Here is a 20,942-nt window from a genome sequence, read left to right as displayed (position 1 = left end):
ATTTTTTTTCAATTTAAGCTCATGGACCCCCTGAAATTTCGGGGGTCTGTGGGCTCCTGGTTAAGAACCCGTGTATTAGACCAAGGAGAACAGAATATAACATTGGATTAGGGTCAAATTTAGGTAATCCTGATGTAGTTTGATTTCCAGAGATGTTTGGATCTGATGTTGTATTCTATTGTTGCAGTGAAGACCCCAAGGAAACATGCTACTTTGTACTTCATGCCCTCGTGTAATCCTCTTTCATATAGCCTCTTGGACATGTGACTTTGCTTTGTTTTATGGGACATTTAGCACATGTGGTGCAGAGACTTGAAAAGGACTTGAACCCTGGGCTTTCTCTCTTTTTTCCTGTTTTTGGCACCCAGCTTCCACGTCAAAGAAGCCTGGGCTAACCTGTCACAACCCATAGCGAGCATCAGCTGCAATACACTTGAGTGTGGCCATATGCCAACTGACTGAAAATGCATGAGTGAGCACAGCTGACTCTAGGCAGAGGAGAAAAGAGTTGCCCCAGCTGAGTCCAGCCCACATTATTCACCTAAAATATCTTAAGCAAATAAGTGATTGTCTTAAGCCACAAACGTTTAGATAGTTCGTGGCGCAGCAAAAGTTAGCTGAAGCAAATGTGTTAATTAGAGCATCTGGGAATGGCTGTTTTCATATTTGCTCGGCTGAAACTTGTCCTCAATGGTGGGCTACATTCAATGAGGTTGAGTTGCTGTAAATTCTCTGGAATGATATACAGGAAAGATCCCTGAAAACTTTGGGAGATAAAGATAATGGAGTAACTTATATGTAACCTGTTTATCTTCCCTTACCCACTGAATTCTTGAAAGGGCCCAAGGATATTCCCTTAACTAAAGCATCGAGAAAAGCATTAATAAGGGAGCCCAGCATCCTTGAAAACCTGGTGGCTGTTTTCTGTAGATTAAAGATGATGGTGGGAAATACTGTCACTGAGATGGGCTTTCTAATTTCATTGTAGATGCTAAGATCTCAGAGTGGCAACCAGAATTTTTCACCCACAGGAGACTTTTGTGGTAGCTCTAAGAATTAAATAGATAGGCAACCTACCAAAGCATTAGTTAATCTATAGAAATCTGGCTGAGTTACCACAACTGAAAATCACTTCTTCCCCAATTCCCAGCCCTTAACAGTTCACAGATCTAAGCCCCTGATTGAAGGAGGGATGGAGCCCCTTGAGCAAGGACCTGCAAAAATGCTACAGAAATTTCTTATAGCTCTTCCTCCAAGCCATCCCCAAAGGGTCTTGATGTCACTTGCTAAGGTGCTTGTGCACTGGGAGAAGGGAAATACCTAGACTTTTCAGGGCTTCCTAAACACTGCTCTGAGTTGATGCTCATCCTTAGGGAGCCTTGGTCTGCTTGTTAAAACGGTAGTTTATCGTAGTGAGGTGAGAAATGGAGTTTGGGCCCAATTCCATCTCATCATGGGTCTAGTGTGTCTACGGCTCACTCTGAGATTATTTCCTCAGTTTCTAAATGTGTTTTTAGAAGAGATGTACTTGACAACTGGCATAATTCCCACATTGGCTCCCTGACCACTGTTCCCATTATCTAATACTTAACGAAATGTATTAATAGTAGCTTAAACCAACAATACTCATTTATTTTAGTCGTATATCTGCAATTTGGGCATGGCTTTGGGGGTGATGGCTCATCTGTTCCATGTGGAGTCAGCTGGAACAACTAAACTAGGATTCATTCACAAATTGGTGACTCACTGGTAGGTTGGTACAAGCTGCTGGCTGGAAACCTCTGTTCCTGTCATTAACCTCAAATGCAACATCACTAGAATGTGAATTAATTTAGAAAGGACTGCAAAAATTATTGGAGGTGCTAAGATTTTCAGGAAAACAACAAGCAAAGCCCCCCCCTTTATGGATTCATTTACAAAGAAATTGTAACTCAGAGTATATTTTATTTAACCATTTCACAACTAATAAGAATCATTTTATAATACAGCTTTTTGAAGATTTGAGTCTAAAATGTTAAGAATATCTTAAAGTCATATGTTATAAAAAAGAAAGCTGAATAATACTGACCTGCCCAGATCATCGGTAATACTATTTTATGATATTTCATGAGGTAAGTTTCAACATGAACTCAAAAGAAAATTGACACAAAAAATTTTATTATATTAATTGAACTCAATACATATTTATTAAGGAGAAAGGAATGGTTCTTTCATGCTTATTATGTGCTAGGTGCTTCCTTTTCCTTTAGTTCTCACAAAGACTTATAAGAGGTATTATTGTTTTAATGTTCGTTTATAGAGGATGTTGAGACTTTAAAAAGCTCAATAGTCTGTACAAGATCACACAACTAGAAAATGAGAAGGGAGTGGGTTTGAACCTGGGTTTGATTCCAAAGTAAGAATGGACATGGAAGAAATATGATTTAGAGCTAACTTGAGGGAAATTCAAGACATGAAAATTTAATTACCTTAAAAATCATGTTTCAGTCTGTTGAATTAGCACAATTATATTTTAAAACCATTCTAGACTGGAAGGATCCACTGGTAGTAATGAGAATAGAACCTTGCCAAAAACGTTTAGTTCACAACTTTTACTATACACTTAATGATTTTTGTTTGTTTTTTGAGGAAGAAAAAACATTTAATATTTTTATACCTCAACCCCATCCACATGCTCCCATTTTATAAAGCTATAAGGCAGCAGAGTTGGAGCTAAAAAAGAAAGGTAGAGTAGAAGACAACCAATAAATTGGACAGGAATGGGAAATGCAGAAAGAATAACAGCCACACAGCCAGTTAAACACTTTTCAGTTCCTGCAGCAAATCTGAATACACTTATTATTTATGTATGTTCATGTCTGAATGATATACTTCAATAAATTGTTTTTAAAATGAAAAAAAAACAAAACCCAACAAAACAATTTAGCAATATGTGTCAAGAGCCTTAAAAGCATTCATACTCTTTGCACCAAAATTCCCCTTTCAGGTATCCATCCTTAGGAAATTAGGCATGCGTTATCTGAAATAGCATGGTATATTAATCAAGGTATTGAACTGGATAATTTGAGGTACATTTAACAATAAGACTATTTATAAAGGTATGGGCAAGGTATAGGGAACCCCATGGGATAATGAAGTATCCCAGGGCTAGTAAGAGAGGAGACACTTAGCCACCTAGGCCTGAAGAGGTGTGATGAGGGAGCAGCTACTGGAACCCACAGGTGAGGGGTACTGTGTGGAAGGGGTCCCTCGACAGGAGCTGTAACCTTTGATGAAGAGACTCAGCCAGCCGGCAGTGACCACGGAGAGGGGGGTTCCTGGGGAATAAGTACTCCAACATCACTCTTGGTGTGTCCTCTGATCTTCTATCAGTGTCATCCATTGGCTGGATGCAGCCAGAACCCAGAGAGCAAGGGAACCCACTGGTACAGTCCATATTACATGTCAACTTCCTAGAGCACAGAACAGAGTGGAGAAGGCTAGAGAGCAGATCTGGAGGGCAAAGAGAAGATGTCCAACACAAAATCCTATTAATTAAAATAGCAAAAATCTAGAAGCAACCTTAGCCTTCCATCAATAGGAGAGTTATTAGTTAAGTTTTGTCACAGCTGCTCAGTGGAATATTACACAGCCATCAAAATAACAATTAGGACTACTAAGCAGCAATGTGGACATGAACTTATGGTACCATGACAAATTTGAAAAAAGGATAGAATATTGCATGTTACAACAATAGTAAAAAATGGTGTACATATATGAACAAAAAGCAAAAGAGAACAGCAAAAATGAAAACACTTATGCTCAGATGATGAAATCATGGGTGATTTTCATTTATTTGGTCTTTCTCAATTCTTCACTCTTCCAAATGTTATTTGTAAAAGGTCCTTTAAAGAAAAATAAGACTTAGAACCCATCTAATTCTTTTAAGTATTGCCATTATATACTTTTTAGTCAATCTATTAAGGTCACATAAAGAATGTTAATCCCTCAATATTACAGAGTCTCAGGGCCAATCATCCACATAAAGTGCTGCAAGAGTGACAAAATTCCACTCTCTCTGCCCTCCAAGAGCTTACAGTCCAAGGAGAAGATAAAATACATGCTCACATCTTCACGAGTCAAAGCTAAGAAAACTGCTCTTAGAGAGGGACAAAGCAAGCATTACTGCACCCAAAGGAAAGAAAGCTCAGTTGGAGAAAATCAGATAATTATTCATTGGCAGAGCTGGCATCCAAAGGATGGACAAGGTTTTGCCAGGGAGAACTGAGGTCCCAGAAGCAAGGCATTCTAGGCAAAGAGAGTGGTATCAGACAAATTAGAGAACCTGTGGGCAGTTGGAGTTTGCTGGAGGATGTGGCATATACAGGGCAGCACTAGGACACAAAACCCTTGCTGATGCCCAGCTGACAATGCTTAGGTTGGAAATTCCTTGGAGAACATAGCTCACTGCTCTCTTAGGAGTTACTTAAGTGGATTCATAGGGTTTTGGAGGATTCTTCTACAGAGACTTGGCAAGGAATAGTGGCTGGTACATAGGGGAATTACCAATGATACCTAATATTATTGGTCACTTACTGTGTGTCAGACACGCTGAGTGCCTGATAAAGGAAGGTGCTAAGTATTGACCTGGGATTTTGAATTCATGCACTCTGACACCAGAGCCTGCATTCCATCTACCAGCTATAGTGTCTCTTGTGGAAGAGTAAGAGCTGAACTAATCCTTAACCAGTAAAGAGAACACAGGGGCATATTACCAGTAAAGTCCCACCTTAAAGTCCCATCTGGTAGGGAATCAGGGCACATTATGGGGTGTAACAAACATGGATTCACTGCCCTAGTTCTGCTCCTTCCAAATTGAAACAGGCATCCTTAAGTAAGTCATTAACCATTCTGAGCCTCAGTTTCCTTATTTGTAAAATGGAGATATTAATAGTGCCTTTTTAAGAGGGCTTTGAGAGGATTCATTCCAATATACATAAAATGCTCAGCAATGTTGGGCATGTAGTAAGTCTTCAAAATTGTTAGATGTTATGATGGTATGCTGTAGTACAGAACATTTCTCAAGCTAGAATACACTGCTTATGGTCTTCCCTGACGAAGCCAGGATTTCAGGATATGCAAACTAAATAGCTCACTTCTTATTGGTATTCCAGAAATAGCTCCAGTCTAGGACCAAAGATGGTAGCATTTTGACACAAGCCAGTATGCCATTGTGTTTCTAATACCATTAAACACCGTCACCCAAGAATTCCGCATGCCAATCGCCTGTCTCTGGGGCAGTGGGGCCCCACACAGGTGGGCTTGCTTACCGTGGGACGATCTAGGCCACCTGCCCTGCTCTCTGCAGCATTAGGGGATGCTGCTCCTCTAGCAGGGACACCAGACCAAAACATGAGACCTGGCAAGCAGCATCTACCCAGGCCCCACCCTTTTTAAGAGGGCATTCAAGTTTGCCTGAAAAACTTCCAAGCCTATGGAACTTACTGACTTCAGGAAGGGATCTGAGGAAACTACTCAGCCAAGAGTAGAACATGGGACACATTGAAGATTAAACAAGTGAGTTTTATTCTTCAAAGTCATTCTCTGATTTATACAGACAGAGAATTGAGACACCAAGACATTATATAAGCTGTTGGCTACTTTCTTACCCCTCCATTCCCAGTAACCCCAAATTCTTCTTAGTCTGAGCATCAGGTAAAGAGCTTTCGTTAGACCCACTAATCTAAAATTCTGTTATACTTGCTAATGTACACATTTGGATAGTTCATGGGTCAACTAATGCCCTGAGCCTCATGACCCCAGCATAAAGACCAAATTTAACAAAATTAATCTGTTGCTGCAGCCCCAGTTACCCTCCCTCTCCCCACACACACATATATGCATGTGTAACGGGATTCTACAGGATTTCTACAGTGTCAGCCATTAAAGGCCTTGAGTGTCACTGCATCACAGATGTTGAAACTGAGGCACTGAAAGGTTAAGTTTAAAACTATATAGAGGGCCGAAAAGGAGCCATGGTTTGGAATTTAAACCATAGCAGCTACTCACCTGAAATCTTTCTAAGTATAACATTACTATGCTAAATTTTTTTAATGTATATCATTGATTTCTAAGATTAAAAGAACAGAATTTTCCAAGGGACTGATGCAGTTAAGAAACAAAACAAAACACCATTCAACATGGTACCAATACAGGTTAAAGCCAATGCTTTTGTGATTTAGACCTCAAAAAATATTTGATGCCTTTGCCCCACAATTTCTAGTTGGCTACTGTGTGTACTTAAATGCTTTCTATTAAGTAAAACAACCTCAGGTGCTTTCAGGATCCCGTAAGCCATACAATATGTTGATTAAGGCTTAAGTTTATAATCCTGTCTACGAGCCCATAGTCTCAAGAGGTTCTAGCAATATCCAATGGAAACTATAGATAAAAATAATTCTATTGGCAATCTGTCAATTTCTATAGCTGGAAATTTCCACTCATTTTCTAGAAATCGCTTTGGAAATTTAGGGTGAAGTAATTCCCTTTGCTTTCAGTCTGGCAGCAAGATGTAGCCTCCCGAGGCTGGGGTCCAGATGCAGTGCGGGTATTTTTCTAAAGTGCAGTAGTGGCTTGCTCAGAGCCACCTGTCACAGAGGTGAGAGCCCAGATCAGTGAAGGGTGGGCTGCTTGACTTCATCCAAGCCACCTGACCAGGTGCTGCCCAGTCTTGTTGCAGGCTCCAGATTAAAGTGCTATGTTATCCAAAAGTGCAAATGGCAAGCTCTGCAGGCCAAGGGATCCTTGTGCAGAATCCAGAAGCCATCAGGTCATCCCAGCTCCAGAAACTAGAGGTTCAGATCTAGGGAGAAAAAACCACAAAGAGGAAAATCACTTTTCTGACTAAAATAGAAAACCTGTCAAAAGTAGAGTGGAGTGAGAACTACTCTATCTGGAGGTAGTATGGTTCAAAACCTTTCTTTCCATCCCCTTGGCCATTGCTCTAGTCCAATCTTCAGTCCCTCTATCCTCTGGCCTGTGGACAACTCAATAATACTGGAACCCAGGTCTTGGTGCTCTCCTATTCAAAACCCTTCATACTTCCCCCGTTGCACCAGGTATCTCCAGTTTGTTCCTTCAGATGCACTCTCCATCCTGTTTTGCCCTGTTGAGGCCCAGTAGGATGACCCTGTGGGCTGCACCACTGGGTTCAGACTAAGGGGTAAACATAAGTGTAATGGGGAGGAGATTGCAGACTTCCTTAAGTGTCACCTCCTTCATGAATCATTTGCCCCCTTCCTGATTATCTCCAGCCTAAAACGTTGTTTCTCTGAGCTTTCATATATTATTGTTCCTCTTGTATGAACCATAGAGAACCACAAGAATTCAAAGAGTTTTCACACCATTAAAAAAATTCATGGTAGCCGCACTATACACAAGAGTCAAAAGGTAGAAACAACCCAAATGCCCATCAGTAGATGAATGGATAAATAAAATGTGGCATTCATACAGTGGAATATATTCAACCGTAAAAAGGAATGCAATCTTGATAATGGATGTGGTGGTGACAGCACAACATTGTAAATGTAATTAATGCCACTGAATTATTTGCTTGAAGGTGGTTAAAATGGGAAATGTTATACTATATATATGTTACTGTAATAAAAGAGAATTAAGTACTAATACATGCTACAACATAGATGAACCTTGAAAACATTATGCTGGGTAAAAGAAACCAGACACAAAAGGCCACATATTGTATGATTCTATTTCTATGAAATATTCAAAACAGGCAAATCCATAGATACAAAAAAAAGAAAACAGATTTGTGATTAACAGGGGTTGGGGCCAGTGGTAATGGGAAGTTATTGCTTAATGGGCAGAGAGTATCAGTTTGGGGTGATGAAAAGTTCTGGAACTAGATAGTGGAGATGATTGCACAATATTGTACACTTTAAAATAGTTACAATGGAAATTTTTTGAGTATTTTACTATAAAAAATTAATTTTAAAAAATTCATGGGCCCAGGTGAGTGAGGTTATTAATGACTCCCTTTCTCAGTCCCTTCCTTCCTTCCTGAGACAACTGTGCTCTGTGCCAAAATAGTAATGGCATAAATGAAGCCTGAAATTGTCTGGCGAGGGGTGGGCATTTGTGGGAGTTCTGAGAATAGATAAAGAAAGTGAGATTATAAATAAAGGGATAATTTGAAAGTTACATGATTTTTCAAATATGTTCCTAGAAGCAAAAGTTACCTTAGAGACTTTACAGGTTTATATGCTCCACCTCAATTCTATCAGTTTTAATCTGCTTTATTTATAGGCGCTCTGTCTAAAATTTCCTTTATAAAAGGGTTATAATGGGGGGAACAAATTGGAAATCACTCTAACAGGGGAAAAGAAACACCCCTGTAGGTGGAGTGCTGAGGCTGCAGTCAGTTCTCAGTGTAACATAACCACAGAGACTGGACCTATTGCTAGGGAGTATATGGAAGTCTGGCCTTTTTTATTTGGATTTTAACCAAATTATGCCAATGAGAACAGTTTTTTTGAATATCTTATCTTCAATACTTGGTGATAAGACTCTTGGATGACTGATATGCTTAATTCTTATACTTCCTTATAATTTCCACACAGCCTACCTGACAGAATCTTGCAAATAGCAGACACTTAATGCATGTTTGAGAGTGAGTAAATGAATGAATGAATAGCACATACTAGGAATCACAAGACCTTTTATTTTTCTACTATTTCACTCAAATAAGTCACTTAACATCCCTTAACCCCAGTACCACCATCTCTAAATTGAGGAATTTAGACTATGGTTCTGGAAGTTCTAAGAAACCATGGCTTGATGACTAGAATACCTCCTTTTTAAAGAAAGCATGATAAATATCTATGGTACCAGAATCCACTCCTAAAGTTATACTGGTGGGCAGCTTAGTTGTATTCATAAGAGCAAGAAGGCGTGAGTCAAAATTGCCCCATAAGCAAGTAAGGTTAGATGTAAGAACCACCTCCACAAATAGAAACTCAGGTGGCCTGAGTTCTAGCTCTAGTTCTAGCACCAAGTTATGAGCTGACCTTGAGCAAGGCACCTCGTCTCTTACCCCCTTGTATGTCCATTCTTTTTAGCTTGACTGTGCTAGGGATCTCCAAAAGGCAGCTAAGACACTGGGATGTATCCTTGCAAGAGGGTAGAGTGTTACCCTTCCTAAAGTTGATATGGATGTGATGAAGAGTCCTAAATAATGTATTTGATTCCTGAGATATAGAGAAGTGAGAGGGGTACTGTTAGAAGGGCTTCAGAGAGCATCGTTCTTCACCTAATGTACAATCCTAGGTAAATATAAAAAGGATATATTGAGGAATTTAAAAAGTAGTACATCTTACTAAAGAAAACTAAGCAAGTATGAAAGTAGAAAACAATGTAAGGTCCCACACCCCAAGACAATAGTTCTGGGCATTTCACTGTTTTTAGTTCACTTTTTGGGGGGAGAGTGAGGTGGATATTAAAAATTTTTTTCAATAGAGCATTAATGACATGGTAAATATATTTTTATGTTACTTTTTAACTTTTTATTATATACAAAGATTTTCACCATTATTATTCTTCAGAAACAGAATTTTAAATGGCAACACAGTCTATTGAGTAGAGGTTCCAGTTTTTCCCTTTTGCGTCAGTCAGAGTAGATTAGGTTTTGCTGCAATAGCAAACAATTCCAAAATCTCAACACAATAAACAAATGTTTACTCTCACTCCTGCTCCATGTCCATGGAGAGCCAGGAGGGGTCTCTGTTCATTAGTTACACAGGAACCCAGGCTGACGAACAACCACTACCTCAAATGTTGCTGGTTACCATGCCGGATAGAAAAGAGAATAGGACAAGTCACACGCTAGCTCTTATGTTTTCCACTCAGAAGTAACACACATCATTCATGCTTACACTGGATTGCCCAAAGCAAGTCACATGACACCATGTAACTACAGACTGCTGGCAGATGCACTCTTACCCTGTGCATCAAGGCAAGAGGTTCAGAAACTTGCGGAACACTAACAACTACCACATCCGCCATGGAGCAGGATGGGAACGAGCTCTCTTTGGCCACATTTCATTTTATCTGACTCTTTATTTTACACTATTAAATTTAAAGCCTTGAAGGTACATCTGGGGAGAATGAGGACTCTGGATTTCTACAAGAATGAAAAATAGCACCACCTTTCCCAGACTTGCCTAGAAAGTAAGGGCTATAGACTATGTGTACAAAGTCGAGAGAAACACAGAGGGGTGAGTCAGGGAGAGGGTTATGAAGTGGAATACAGCTCTGAGTGGCTGTTGCATAAGCTGCTGAGCCCTGCTGGGAGCTCCCATATTAATTGGGTCTCACTTCAGTCAATGATTGGTGAAGTAAAACCACAGATCCTTCCCCTCTTCAGTGAAAAGGTAGAATATTCATCTGAATACAAGTCTTATCAGAAGTATCAGAAGTCAACGGACAAGCCCAGGGCAAGTCCAGACACCATCTCCCACAGTGATGCACAATCAGAACATAAGGACCCAGGATGGCTCCTGGGAAGTCTGGAACTGGACACTCTCCCCGCAATGGGTGGTCTGCGGGTATGAAAGAGGTGGGTGACAGAGAATGAGAGTGGAAGAGTAAGAGACCTGAGGTCGCTGGGTCCAACCACTTCCCAGTGGGAGTCTGACCTGTGGCTCTGCATTTTCTCCTTTGTCCTCAGATGAAGTTGGGGTGGGTGGTGGTGGACACTGGCTCATTTAGTACAGGAACAAGTACATTCACTATAGGAAAAAGCACAAAGCCAGGGAGAATGTCTAGTTCAGAGGCCAGCAAACTTTCTGTAAAGGGTCAGACTGTACACATTTTAGACTGTGGGGCATATGGTTTCTGTTACAAGTATTCAACTGTTCCATGGTGGTAGTAGTTGAAGGGCGAAAGAGGGGAGCAAACAGACAATACAGACACAATGGATGTGGCTATGTCTCAGTAAAACTTTATCTACACAAACAGACTGGAATTTGGCCCAACTATAGTTTGCCTTGCTCTATTAGTGGATACATATCAATGATAGTAAAGTGTTGACTTTGGTTAATTCTCACTTATTATGCACCTACTGAAAGTAAAGGACTTCCTAAATTGAAATGAGCTTTTAAAGGAAAAGGAAGGTACTGTACCTGCTCTCTAGAAATTTATAACCTGGTACTCTAGGAACTGCAGATCCTACTCAAAGTAAGCTTTTTACCTGGCATGTTCTTCATGCAATACACTTTATTTCTTTTAATATATTTATCATATGGACTTTAATTTTTATAACCTCATCCTGTGAACTCAAATTTACTAAATCCAATGCCTGTTTTGTCAGGCTAAGAAAAATATTAAAGACAAATGACAAATTAGAGGAAAAATTTATAAAATGTGTTGTAAGCAATGCGTAAATATTAATAGGTAGAGGTATCAGTAAAAAGATGGACAAAATATATACATAGGCAATTCCCAAAGGAAGAAAAAACCTATAAATGTATGAAAAATGTTTTATCTCACTAATAATGACTTACGATTTTCACTTTTCAAATTAGCAGAATTTAAAAACAGTGATAGGGAAGCGGATTTGGCCCAACGGTTAGGGCTTCTGCCTACCACATGGGAGGTCCAAGGTTCAAACCCAGGGCCTCCTGACCTGTGTGCTGAGCTGGACCACACGCAGTGCTGATGCGCACAAGGAGTGCCATGCCACGCAGGGGTGTCCCCCACGTACAAGGAGTGCACCCCGTAAGGAGAGCCGACCAGCACAAAGAAAGTGCAGCCTGCCCAGGAATGGCACCGCACACACGGAGAGCTGACACACGATGATGCAACAAAAAGAGACACAGATTCCAGGTGCTGCTGACAAGAACATGAAGCAGACACAGAAAAACACACAGTGAATGGACACAGAGAGCAGACAACTGGCGGCGGGGGGGGGGGGGGGGGCCGGGGGCAGGGAAGGGGAAAGAAATAAATTAAAAAATAAATAAATAAATACAACAAAATGATGATAATATCCAATGTTAGGACAAGTGTGATAGAACTAGCTCTTTTGTATATAGCTACTATAAATTGGTACAATTTTTTAGAGAGCAGTTTAGTATTACATTTTGTGAGCCTTAAAAATGGCTATACCTTTTACCCCAGGAATTCTACTTCCTGGATTTTATCTTATGGTAATAATCAGAGTAGCACATAGAGCTTTATGTACAAGGATATAGTGATAATGCTTAAATAACAACAAAACAAAAAACACAACTCTATGAGGTAGATACTAATGTCCAATGATAGGTAATTAATTAAGTAAATTCTAGTATATCTATACAATAAAATATCGTAGACCTATTATGTTTTTAGTATATAGTACTACCAGTGATATAAAGTTAAGCAAACCATCATATCAAACTATATCTACTACAGGTCAATTTTGTGAAAAAGTATATATAGAAAAACATTGGGATTAAAGTAGAAATCATATTAAAACGTTAATCATAGTAATCTCGGGGCAATGGATTATAAATTTTTTATACTTTTTTATTTTTCATTTACTAAGAAAAACATGTAATTTTTAAAGTTCTGAAAATTGTTATAGATTATTCTCTTTTGAGCTGGCAGACTCAACCAAAATTAAACAAGATTTATTATGATATTCTTCTTTAGTTGTGAAACTTTAAAAAATTTTATCACAGAACAAACACAAAGAAGCACAACAAATGGAGAGGACAGAAAAATACAAAATATCCAATAGTTGCATTAACAGTATTTTCTCACTTTATTGCATTGACTAAGTACGCATAAAATACCAACACATGGAAGCAGCCTGGAAATAACGCTGGGATTCTGTGTTTAAGAGAGATGTATAGACTATGTGTACAATGTGGAGAGAAATACAGAGAGGTGAGTCAAGGAGAGAGTCTTATAGATTATGCAAGCAGGTGGAGTGGACTGTGTAGAATGTGGGCTCTGGACCTGGACGCCTGAGTTGATTTACTAGCTCTTATATTTACTAGCCATGTGACCTTGGGCAGGCTATTTAACCTCTGTATGTTTAGTTTATTTGTAAAATGAAAAAAAAAGGAAACACCTCATAGGGTTATTATGAGTATTAAATGAGTTAGTACCTCTAAAGTATTAAGAACAGTTGCCTGGCATTCTAATAGCGTTAAGACCCTGCAAGAAGTTTGAATTTGGGGAAGCAAGAAGGAAGGGAGAGGGAATTCTGGGCAAAGGCACAGAGGTAGCAATGAGCATGGTGTGGGAACAGGGGTGAGGATTGGGGTGGTAGGGAAACTCGACTTGAGTAAGGGTTTGTTGGGGAGTAATAGATAAGGTTGGATTAGGAAAATGTGACTAGTTGTCAGAAGGCCTGAAAAACCACAGGAAGGAGTTTAGATCTTGTCTATAGAGACTCGAGACCAATGATGATGATGAAAACGGTGCCTGGGATCCACTGGGACCAGGAGACAGAGGAAGCAAAGGGCTGAGTGAGGACTCTGTGACAGCAATGATAGTAATGGGAATAACAGTAGACAGCATCAAGGAGCACTAACTATGTGCAGTGCCCTTTTCATAGCTTACATTACAATCAGGTAGATGCTCTCTTTAACCATTTCATTTCGTGGTGAGGGAAATCGAGCACAGAAAGAGTACAGCTCATAAATGAAGTCAGTGAAAGACCTGGGATTCAAATTCAAGTTGTTTGATTCCAGATATTATACTCTCATATACGATTCTTCATTCTTCTCAAAAGGCTGGTTCCTGATTCAGGGTGGAGCATGTGGAAATGGAGAGGAAGGAACCATGGGCGGTCACAGCAGAGGAGTGGTCAGGGGGCCATGGTCACTAATTTGATGTCAAAATCCAATGCCAAGATGGCCAATTGGGGGTTCATAAGGCTATTAAATGTAAGTGCAGTTTACCCAACATAGGAACTCTTATACTATGTAAGTCAAGTTATTCTTGTCAATAGAATGTTGCTGAAATCAGACAGTTTTTTTTTTTTTTTTGCCTTATCTACAATATGTTGCAAAATTGTCAGTCAGGGGCCTTTCCAAACCTATCTATAAATATTTCAATTCCTCCTTGACTGTTAGCAAACGATATTACATAAGTCAAATCTAGATCATCTAATCTCTTCATTTTACCAAGAAGTCATTTCTAAAAGTTTTGGTTTAATTGTATCAAGTCATTTTGGTTAAAGGGTTTTTCTCTAACTTTACTCAGATATTCATTATTTCAAAATACGTAGAATGGTAGACTCTGATACTATAGATGCCCTTTTGTTTCTGAAAGGTTGAGAGGCAGTGAGCAGAGAAAAAAAATCCTGTGAGCTAAACAAAAGCCCCCAAGTAGTCAGTCTGCAGAAAATCTGGACTCTCAGGTTTATCCTACCAAATAACAGATGGTCACTTACTTCTATTTTCAAAGGCTCAGCCACATCTGACAAATTGCCTTAGTCCATCCAAAAGTATGGCCAAGACTGCCCTCTTCATCTCTTGGTGCCCCTCACCACCACCACCAGGCACCAAGTTTTCCTGGACTCAGACCTATTCCCATTCCCCAAATCTATATTCATATATCCCTCTTTTTTCTTCTTCCTAGGGAATATGAACCAAAATTTCAAATTAGTTTTTGCTAAAGTGTTAATAACTGGTAAGGAACTAAAGGGAGGAACTTAAAGAGTGTCTAGTAAAATCTAGTATGTTGGTATTTGTTTTGACAAAACCTTCTATTGAACACAAATACACCATTTTCTCCTTTAATATGCCATCACTGTTGATCATTCAGTCAATTTCTATGTTTTATATAGCTCTAAACATAATTATACAGGTTTGATCAATCAGAAAATTTTGAATGCAACTGAAACATGTAGAACACAAAATAATGTCTTAACTATTATAGAAGTGTGAAAATATATGTATCTACATGACAAGGATGAATGGAAATGTTGATAAATAAACACATAATTTGTTGTTGTTTTTTAAAGCACCTACTCCACATTTGTCCAATTTATGCAGGGTCCTTGACTTCCCCTCAGGCCATACCCAAGGCATACACATTCATCAGTCACAGCACTCCCTGCCTGGAAATGCTCCTCCAAGCCTTCCTCATCTCACTCTAGGTATCCCCTGATCCTAAAACGACGCTGGTTTGCCATCTTGGATTTGGCCCAAACTTTTCAATCTACACGTGATAAAACTGAAGCCTAGAGAGGAGGTGGGTGATAGGTAAGATTATGTAGCTAGTTCACAGAGTTAGAATCTAAATCTCCTGAATTCTAGTCTTGACCTCTTTTTTAAGAATAAAAAATAAATATTTTGGGCATAAAAACAAAGGATAAAGAACAATGGCATGAGCACCTGTATGCCACCACCCAGTTTCAGAGGTTGAATTTAGTGTTTGTCATGTCCATACTGTTTTTATACTTTTACTTCATGTGTTTCCATAAACTAAGGGGTGGTTTTCTATAATTTGTATTATATTTTTCTGTAATCTGTCCTTTCCATTTTTTTTTTAAGGAGTTACCAGAGATTGAACCCAGCACCTCCTCATACATGGAAAGCAGGTGCTCAACTACTGAGCTACATCTGTTCCCCAATAAAAGTTAGTTTTTTCATTTGTTTGTTCGTTTGTTTTTAGGAGTTACCAGGGATCGAGCCCAGGGCCTTGAATATGAGAAGCATATGGGAGCTCAACCACTTAAGTTTAAGCTATATCTGCCCCCTGTCATTTCCTCTTAAAATTATATTTTTCAGATTTATCCATCTCACATATATATCTAGTTTTGACCCTTTCATTTTAATTTCTGTGTCATATTCCTATTCATCTATTCTTCTACCAATGCATATTTGATTTCATTGTTATTATAAGCAATGGATGCCAGGAACATTCCTATGGGGTACATGTGTGAGAGTTTTCTTCTTCTTTTTTTCTTTTATAAATCACAATCAATGGTATTTGGTATATTTATGTCAGAGTTTTCTTTTTTTTTAAAGATTTATTTATTTATTTATCCCCCCCGTCCCCCTCCCCCCTCCGCCATTGTCTGTTCTCTGTGTCCATTTTGCTGTGTCTTCTTCCTTGTCCGCTTCTGTTATTGTCAGCGGCACAGGAATCTATGTTTCTTTTTGTTGTGTCATCTTGCTGTGTCAGCTCTCCATGTGTGCAGCGCCATGCCTGGGCAGGCTGCACTTTCTTTTGTGCTGGGTGGCTCTCCTTACGGGGAGCACTCCTTGCACGTGGAGCTCCCCTGTGCAGGGGACACCCCTGCGTGGCATGGTACTCCTTGCGCACATCAGCACTGCGCATGGGCCAGCTCCACACGGGTCAAGGAGGCCCAGGGTTTGAACCGCGGACCTCCCATGTGGTAGATGGATGCCCTAACCACTGGGCCAAGTCCGCCACCCATGTCAGAGTTTTCTATGGTATATATCTAAATAGTACTGACCTCTTTACATCACAGCATATATTCTCCAGGTATGTGTGATAGACGGAGTGAAGGGGAGAGAGAAGGAACATTATCCACTCCACTCCCATGCCCCTTCAACCTTAGGAGATTTGAAGCTAGAAAGGGTGACTATATATAACTGGCAACAAAAGAGATTTAGTACTATTTCTTTAATTTGACTTTTGATCAAGACAGTTAATTTTATTTTGAATTTCAGATACCACTAAAAGAGCATATGAGATGTTTCTATTTCTAGTTTAAAACGGTTGTGATACTCTGCAAATTAAAAATGTAACCCTCTAATATTAAAACTACGTGGCCTGGCTATAAGATAAGACTAAATAGCAAGTCTTTGAGCATTCCTCAAATCTCACAGATAAATGTTAATTTTTTTCTCTCTTCTTCTCCCTCCCTCCTTCCTTCCCTTCCTTTCCTCTTTCCTTTCTCCCTTCCTTCCTTCCTACACTTAGAGGGGTTTTGTGGTCAGCATCCAAGGCAAATGCACACACAAAGCCTTGGACAAATAGAGCTTAACAATATTTCATGGCAGATGTGCATCTGTGGATGTAGAATAACAACCACCTAAAAGCCTCCAATCCTCAAATGGCGACTGGTTCAGATTCCTACTGAATTATTCCCAGATGTCATTTGTTTTTCTATAGGCAAGGCCGTGTGAAGATCTTGGGAGGAGCTTGTTGGGTGGTGACAAAGGGACAGTTTAGGAAAGCCCCAAATAGGCCTGCAGAATATCTGGTGGTTTTGTGGGCAGACTCCTCCCAGGAGACCAAGGCAGACACACAAACAACCAAATCCTCTTGCCAGGGCTCAGACACTGCAGGTGTGCTCTGTCCCAATAGGCATGGCAGAATAGGAGCAGGTTGGTGAGAATGCAATAGGCTAAGGAGGAACTCCTGAGAAAGTTGATGAAGGACTTTAGGGCATCCCCAACCAGGTGCTTCCGCTGTCCCCAACTGGCCTCAGAAGCCTGTCTGCTTTCCTCACCCAAACTAGTGATGTGGATTCCTGGGGCAGAGGGAAGGGCTTAATCCAGCTCATACAGAGAACAGACAAAGGAGGGATGAGAACGCAAAGAATCACCTAACTGGAGCCAGGCATTCCTCCCACCAGCTAAACTCTGAGCAATGCTGAGCACACAGCTGTCTGCACTGCCAAAATCTCATAAGGCTGATGAAACATCTCAACTTAAAGAACAAGGCAAACTATTGCAGCCACAAGAACAAAACATTCCTTTTAAAATTTCAGCATAAGGAGTCTAGCTGACTGAAGACTAGAGCCATTTTCTTCTGGGGAAAAATCAACAGGACCGGTCCAAAGTGGTTTCTAAGTGGATTTAGTGTGAAATTGGGAGGCTGCGGGCCTGCTGTGCCAAGTCAGTTGGGTTACTGTAAATAAAATTCACTTACCTTTTTTAGAAGATAGCTTTGGACAGAGCCTTTTTCTTAGGACTATCATTGTGGCCATGAACATCAAGGCAATGATGCAGGTGGGGATGAGAATGTGAAAGAGCGACTTCATTGGGACCTTGGGTTCCATCTGACCTAGGTGAAGGAAAAGCACCAGAATCCCATGACAAGGTGACACAGAGGTGAACCAAAAGGTTTGGCCATAGGAGTAGGTTATAACCAACATGGAAAACTTGTATCGAGCATTTTCTCCAGGTCATGTACTGTTCTAAGTGCTCTGCACTGATCACCTCATTTATTCCTCATAACCCTATGAACAGGCTCTATATGATCTCCATTGACAGAAGTGAAGAAAATATGGAACAGAGAGGCTAGGAAACTTTCCCAAAGTTACACAGTAAGTGACAGAGCTGAGAAATGATACATACTGTCTGGTTCCTGATTCCATACTTCTCACTACTAAGATATATAATAACTTAATGTTATATTATCTATATCTGTTATCTATCTTCATCATCATCATCTCTTCTCTCTCCAATGGGAAAGTCTCCCATCTGGAAAATGGCTCCCCTCCCCCATCCTCCCAACAAGCACTCAGAGTTTGGAATCTATAGTATTAGTTATTCAATTTAAGAATTAATGGGATCTTTTAGGAAAAAAAAATGAGAATATTCCAGATAGTGTTAATATTCTAATGCTTTGGTGAGAATTGCTATAACTAGCCTTTTTCCTTGTCTCAGTTAATCAAAGTCCTAGCATTGAGGTGGATGAGAAGAGTAATTTTGGAGCCTGTGAAAAGCCTGGGGAAGGAGAGCTCTGGGTATCCACTGGTTAGAATTAAGAAACCAGACAACAAAGGGAAGAGGGGAGGAGCAGTTCACCACAGGGAGATGGGAGGGTACCCGAGGTAAGCTGTACCTTTTTCAGAAGCCTGGATTTTGCCTTGTGGAGTAAATCATACACAGTGAACATAACAGCCTAGTCCCAGAAAAATCTGGTAAAATTTCTCAGGAAAAAGGGCTCAGTCCTGACAATATTCCTTTCCCCACTCCTTCACAGTGTCATCTGAGAACCATGATTGTCTAAGCCGAGAGGGGCCTGTGCCCCTCAGAGATACTAAATAATCCATCTGAGGTCATCACCTCACTAAGTTAGTTGGCAGAGCCAGGATTGCCAAGGGTATGGCAAACATTAAGGGAAAAAAGGATTAGGGAGCCTGGCCCATCCACACATTGGAGAACCCTTGTCTAAATAAACGGACGTTTATTACAATCTACTCTTTTACTTCTAGAGTTCACTGAGCAACTTATTAAGCAGTTGCTGTATGTAGCGTTATGAGTCAAGGAGTCTTGGCTGTCTCACTGTCCCACAAGAGGGGAGACCTTTATGCAAACCATTGTCCTGTGCAGATTCCCCATGTTCAGATTCACACACAGAAGCTCTACTCATCCTCAAGACTTGCTAAAATTGCACTTCCTACAGGACTCTGGTCTGCTCAGACTAAGTATTTAGGAGGCAAAAGCTTTAGTTAAGTCACATTTGAATCCCCTACAGAGCCAATCTGAAGGAAAAGTGTCAGTAAAGGTTTATTGGGCTGAATTAACTGCTTTTCTAGTCTATTAGCCTAACCTCCCCTATTATCATTTACCTTGTGGCAGACTGCTGGTTGTCCCTCACCTCTAATCTCTGTTTCTTTCCTAGTACTGGGTATTTGTTGGGCATACTGCCTCTCAAAGACTACATTTCCAAGCCTCCCTTGCAGCTAAGTTTGGTTAACCATGTAAACTAAGTTCAGACCAATAGGATGGGCCTTTTTGGTCTCAGCCTTAAAATGTTGGGTGTCTCTTCCACCATACTCTCTTTTTTTCCTTCCTGAGGGCTGAAATATGGATGGTAGTGACTCAGCTTTGACAATTCTACAAGGACAACATTGTGGAGAATGGCAGAACAATAAGATAGAAGGAACCTGGATCACTGAATGACATTATGTGATACACTTAACTGCTCTGAACCATGTTCTATCTCTGGATAATACATGACAGAGAAATAGACTTCTGTCTCTATATTTTTTGGACTCTTTTGTTATAGAAGCTAATACATGTTCTTTGAAATCATTTTATAAAAATTATAAATTAACAAGGATACAATGTGAAAAGTATTTGTCCAATATGCCTCATCCTTGTTCACAGTCCCATGCATGTGCAAGGAAGTCCTGCATCTTTCTGGAGGTGCCATACTTTTTCCTGTTTCCATCCTTTCTGAGTGCTAAGCACTTTACAAGCATATCACATTCAATCATCACCATAGCCTGATGTGGTAGCTACCATTACTGACTCTCATAAATGAGACCAGGACTGAGTCAAGGAGTCCTAGGGTCGTTAAGTTATATATCCAAGCTCTCAAAGCTAGTTGGTAGCAGAGAGAGGATTTGAAATTCAGGTCCATCTAACATCAGAGCCCGTGTGCTTGACCACCAAAACATATGACCAAGGAGTCATTTCCAGGTCTGTTGGCATGGCTTCTCTCTCTGACAGCCTCACAGGGGTCTTTTTAAAGTTCTTTCCTACACTTCAGTCCCATTACATTTCCTAATGAAAACCCAACAACTGACTGAGCAGAAGAAACTGTTTCAAAATGAGAATGACCTCAATGCTCCCTAAGTTCTGGTTAAAAGTAAGGATGCTCTAATTATTTCATATCAGTGAGTTCATACAGCATTTGTCTTTTTGTGTCTGACTTACTTCACTCAACACAATGTTATAAATTCATAGTCAGAAACAGATTACCAGGGGCCAGGGTGGGGGTAGGAAATGGGGAGTTAATGCTTAAATTGTACAGAATTTGTATTTGGGACGATGGAAACGTTTTGGTAAAAGATGGTGGTGTTGGTAGAATAATATATATATATATTTTTTTAAATTCCCCTCCCCTCCCCCGTTTGTCTGTTCTCTGTGTCTATTTGCTGCATCTTGTTTCTTTGTCCGCTTCTGTTGTCGGCACGGGAAGTGTGGGCGGCGCCATTCCTCGGCAGGCTGCTCCCTCCTTCG

The 20,942-nt window shown here is 40.1% G+C and overlaps 1 protein-coding gene across 6 annotated transcripts in view; it reads right to left on the bottom strand.

The window, feature by feature from the left end:
* Nucleotides 1-1,924: 1,924 nt before the first annotated feature.
* PDCD1LG2 (programmed cell death 1 ligand 2) overlaps nucleotides 1,925-20,942 on the bottom strand; it is a 67,190-nt gene continuing 48,172 nt past the window's right edge. For 2 of the 6 annotated variants that reach the window (XM_058301821.2, XM_058301822.2), the window contains exons 5-7: nucleotides 17,896-18,030; nucleotides 10,689-10,781; nucleotides 6,750-6,841 (exon numbers count right to left, since the gene is read on the bottom strand). In XM_058301821.2, coding sequence (XP_058157804.1) covers nucleotides 10,717-10,781; nucleotides 17,896-18,030 — 200 coding nt within the window. In that variant the 3' untranslated portion in view covers nucleotides 6,750-6,841; nucleotides 10,689-10,716. Of the gene's footprint in view, nucleotides 6,842-10,688; nucleotides 10,782-17,895; nucleotides 18,031-20,942 lie in introns of all 6 variants that reach the window. The other 4 variants (XM_058301825.2, XM_058301824.2, XM_071216715.1 and 1 more) reach the window with 3 other exon arrangements.

The sequence above is a fragment of the Dasypus novemcinctus genome, chromosome 8 (genome assembly GCF_030445035.2).
Source record: "Dasypus novemcinctus isolate mDasNov1 chromosome 8, mDasNov1.1.hap2, whole genome shotgun sequence".
NCBI lineage: Eukaryota > Metazoa > Chordata > Mammalia > Cingulata > Dasypodidae > Dasypus > Dasypus novemcinctus.
Note: the sequence above shows the minus strand (reverse complement) of the source record. Positions and strands in the feature narration are given on the sequence as shown.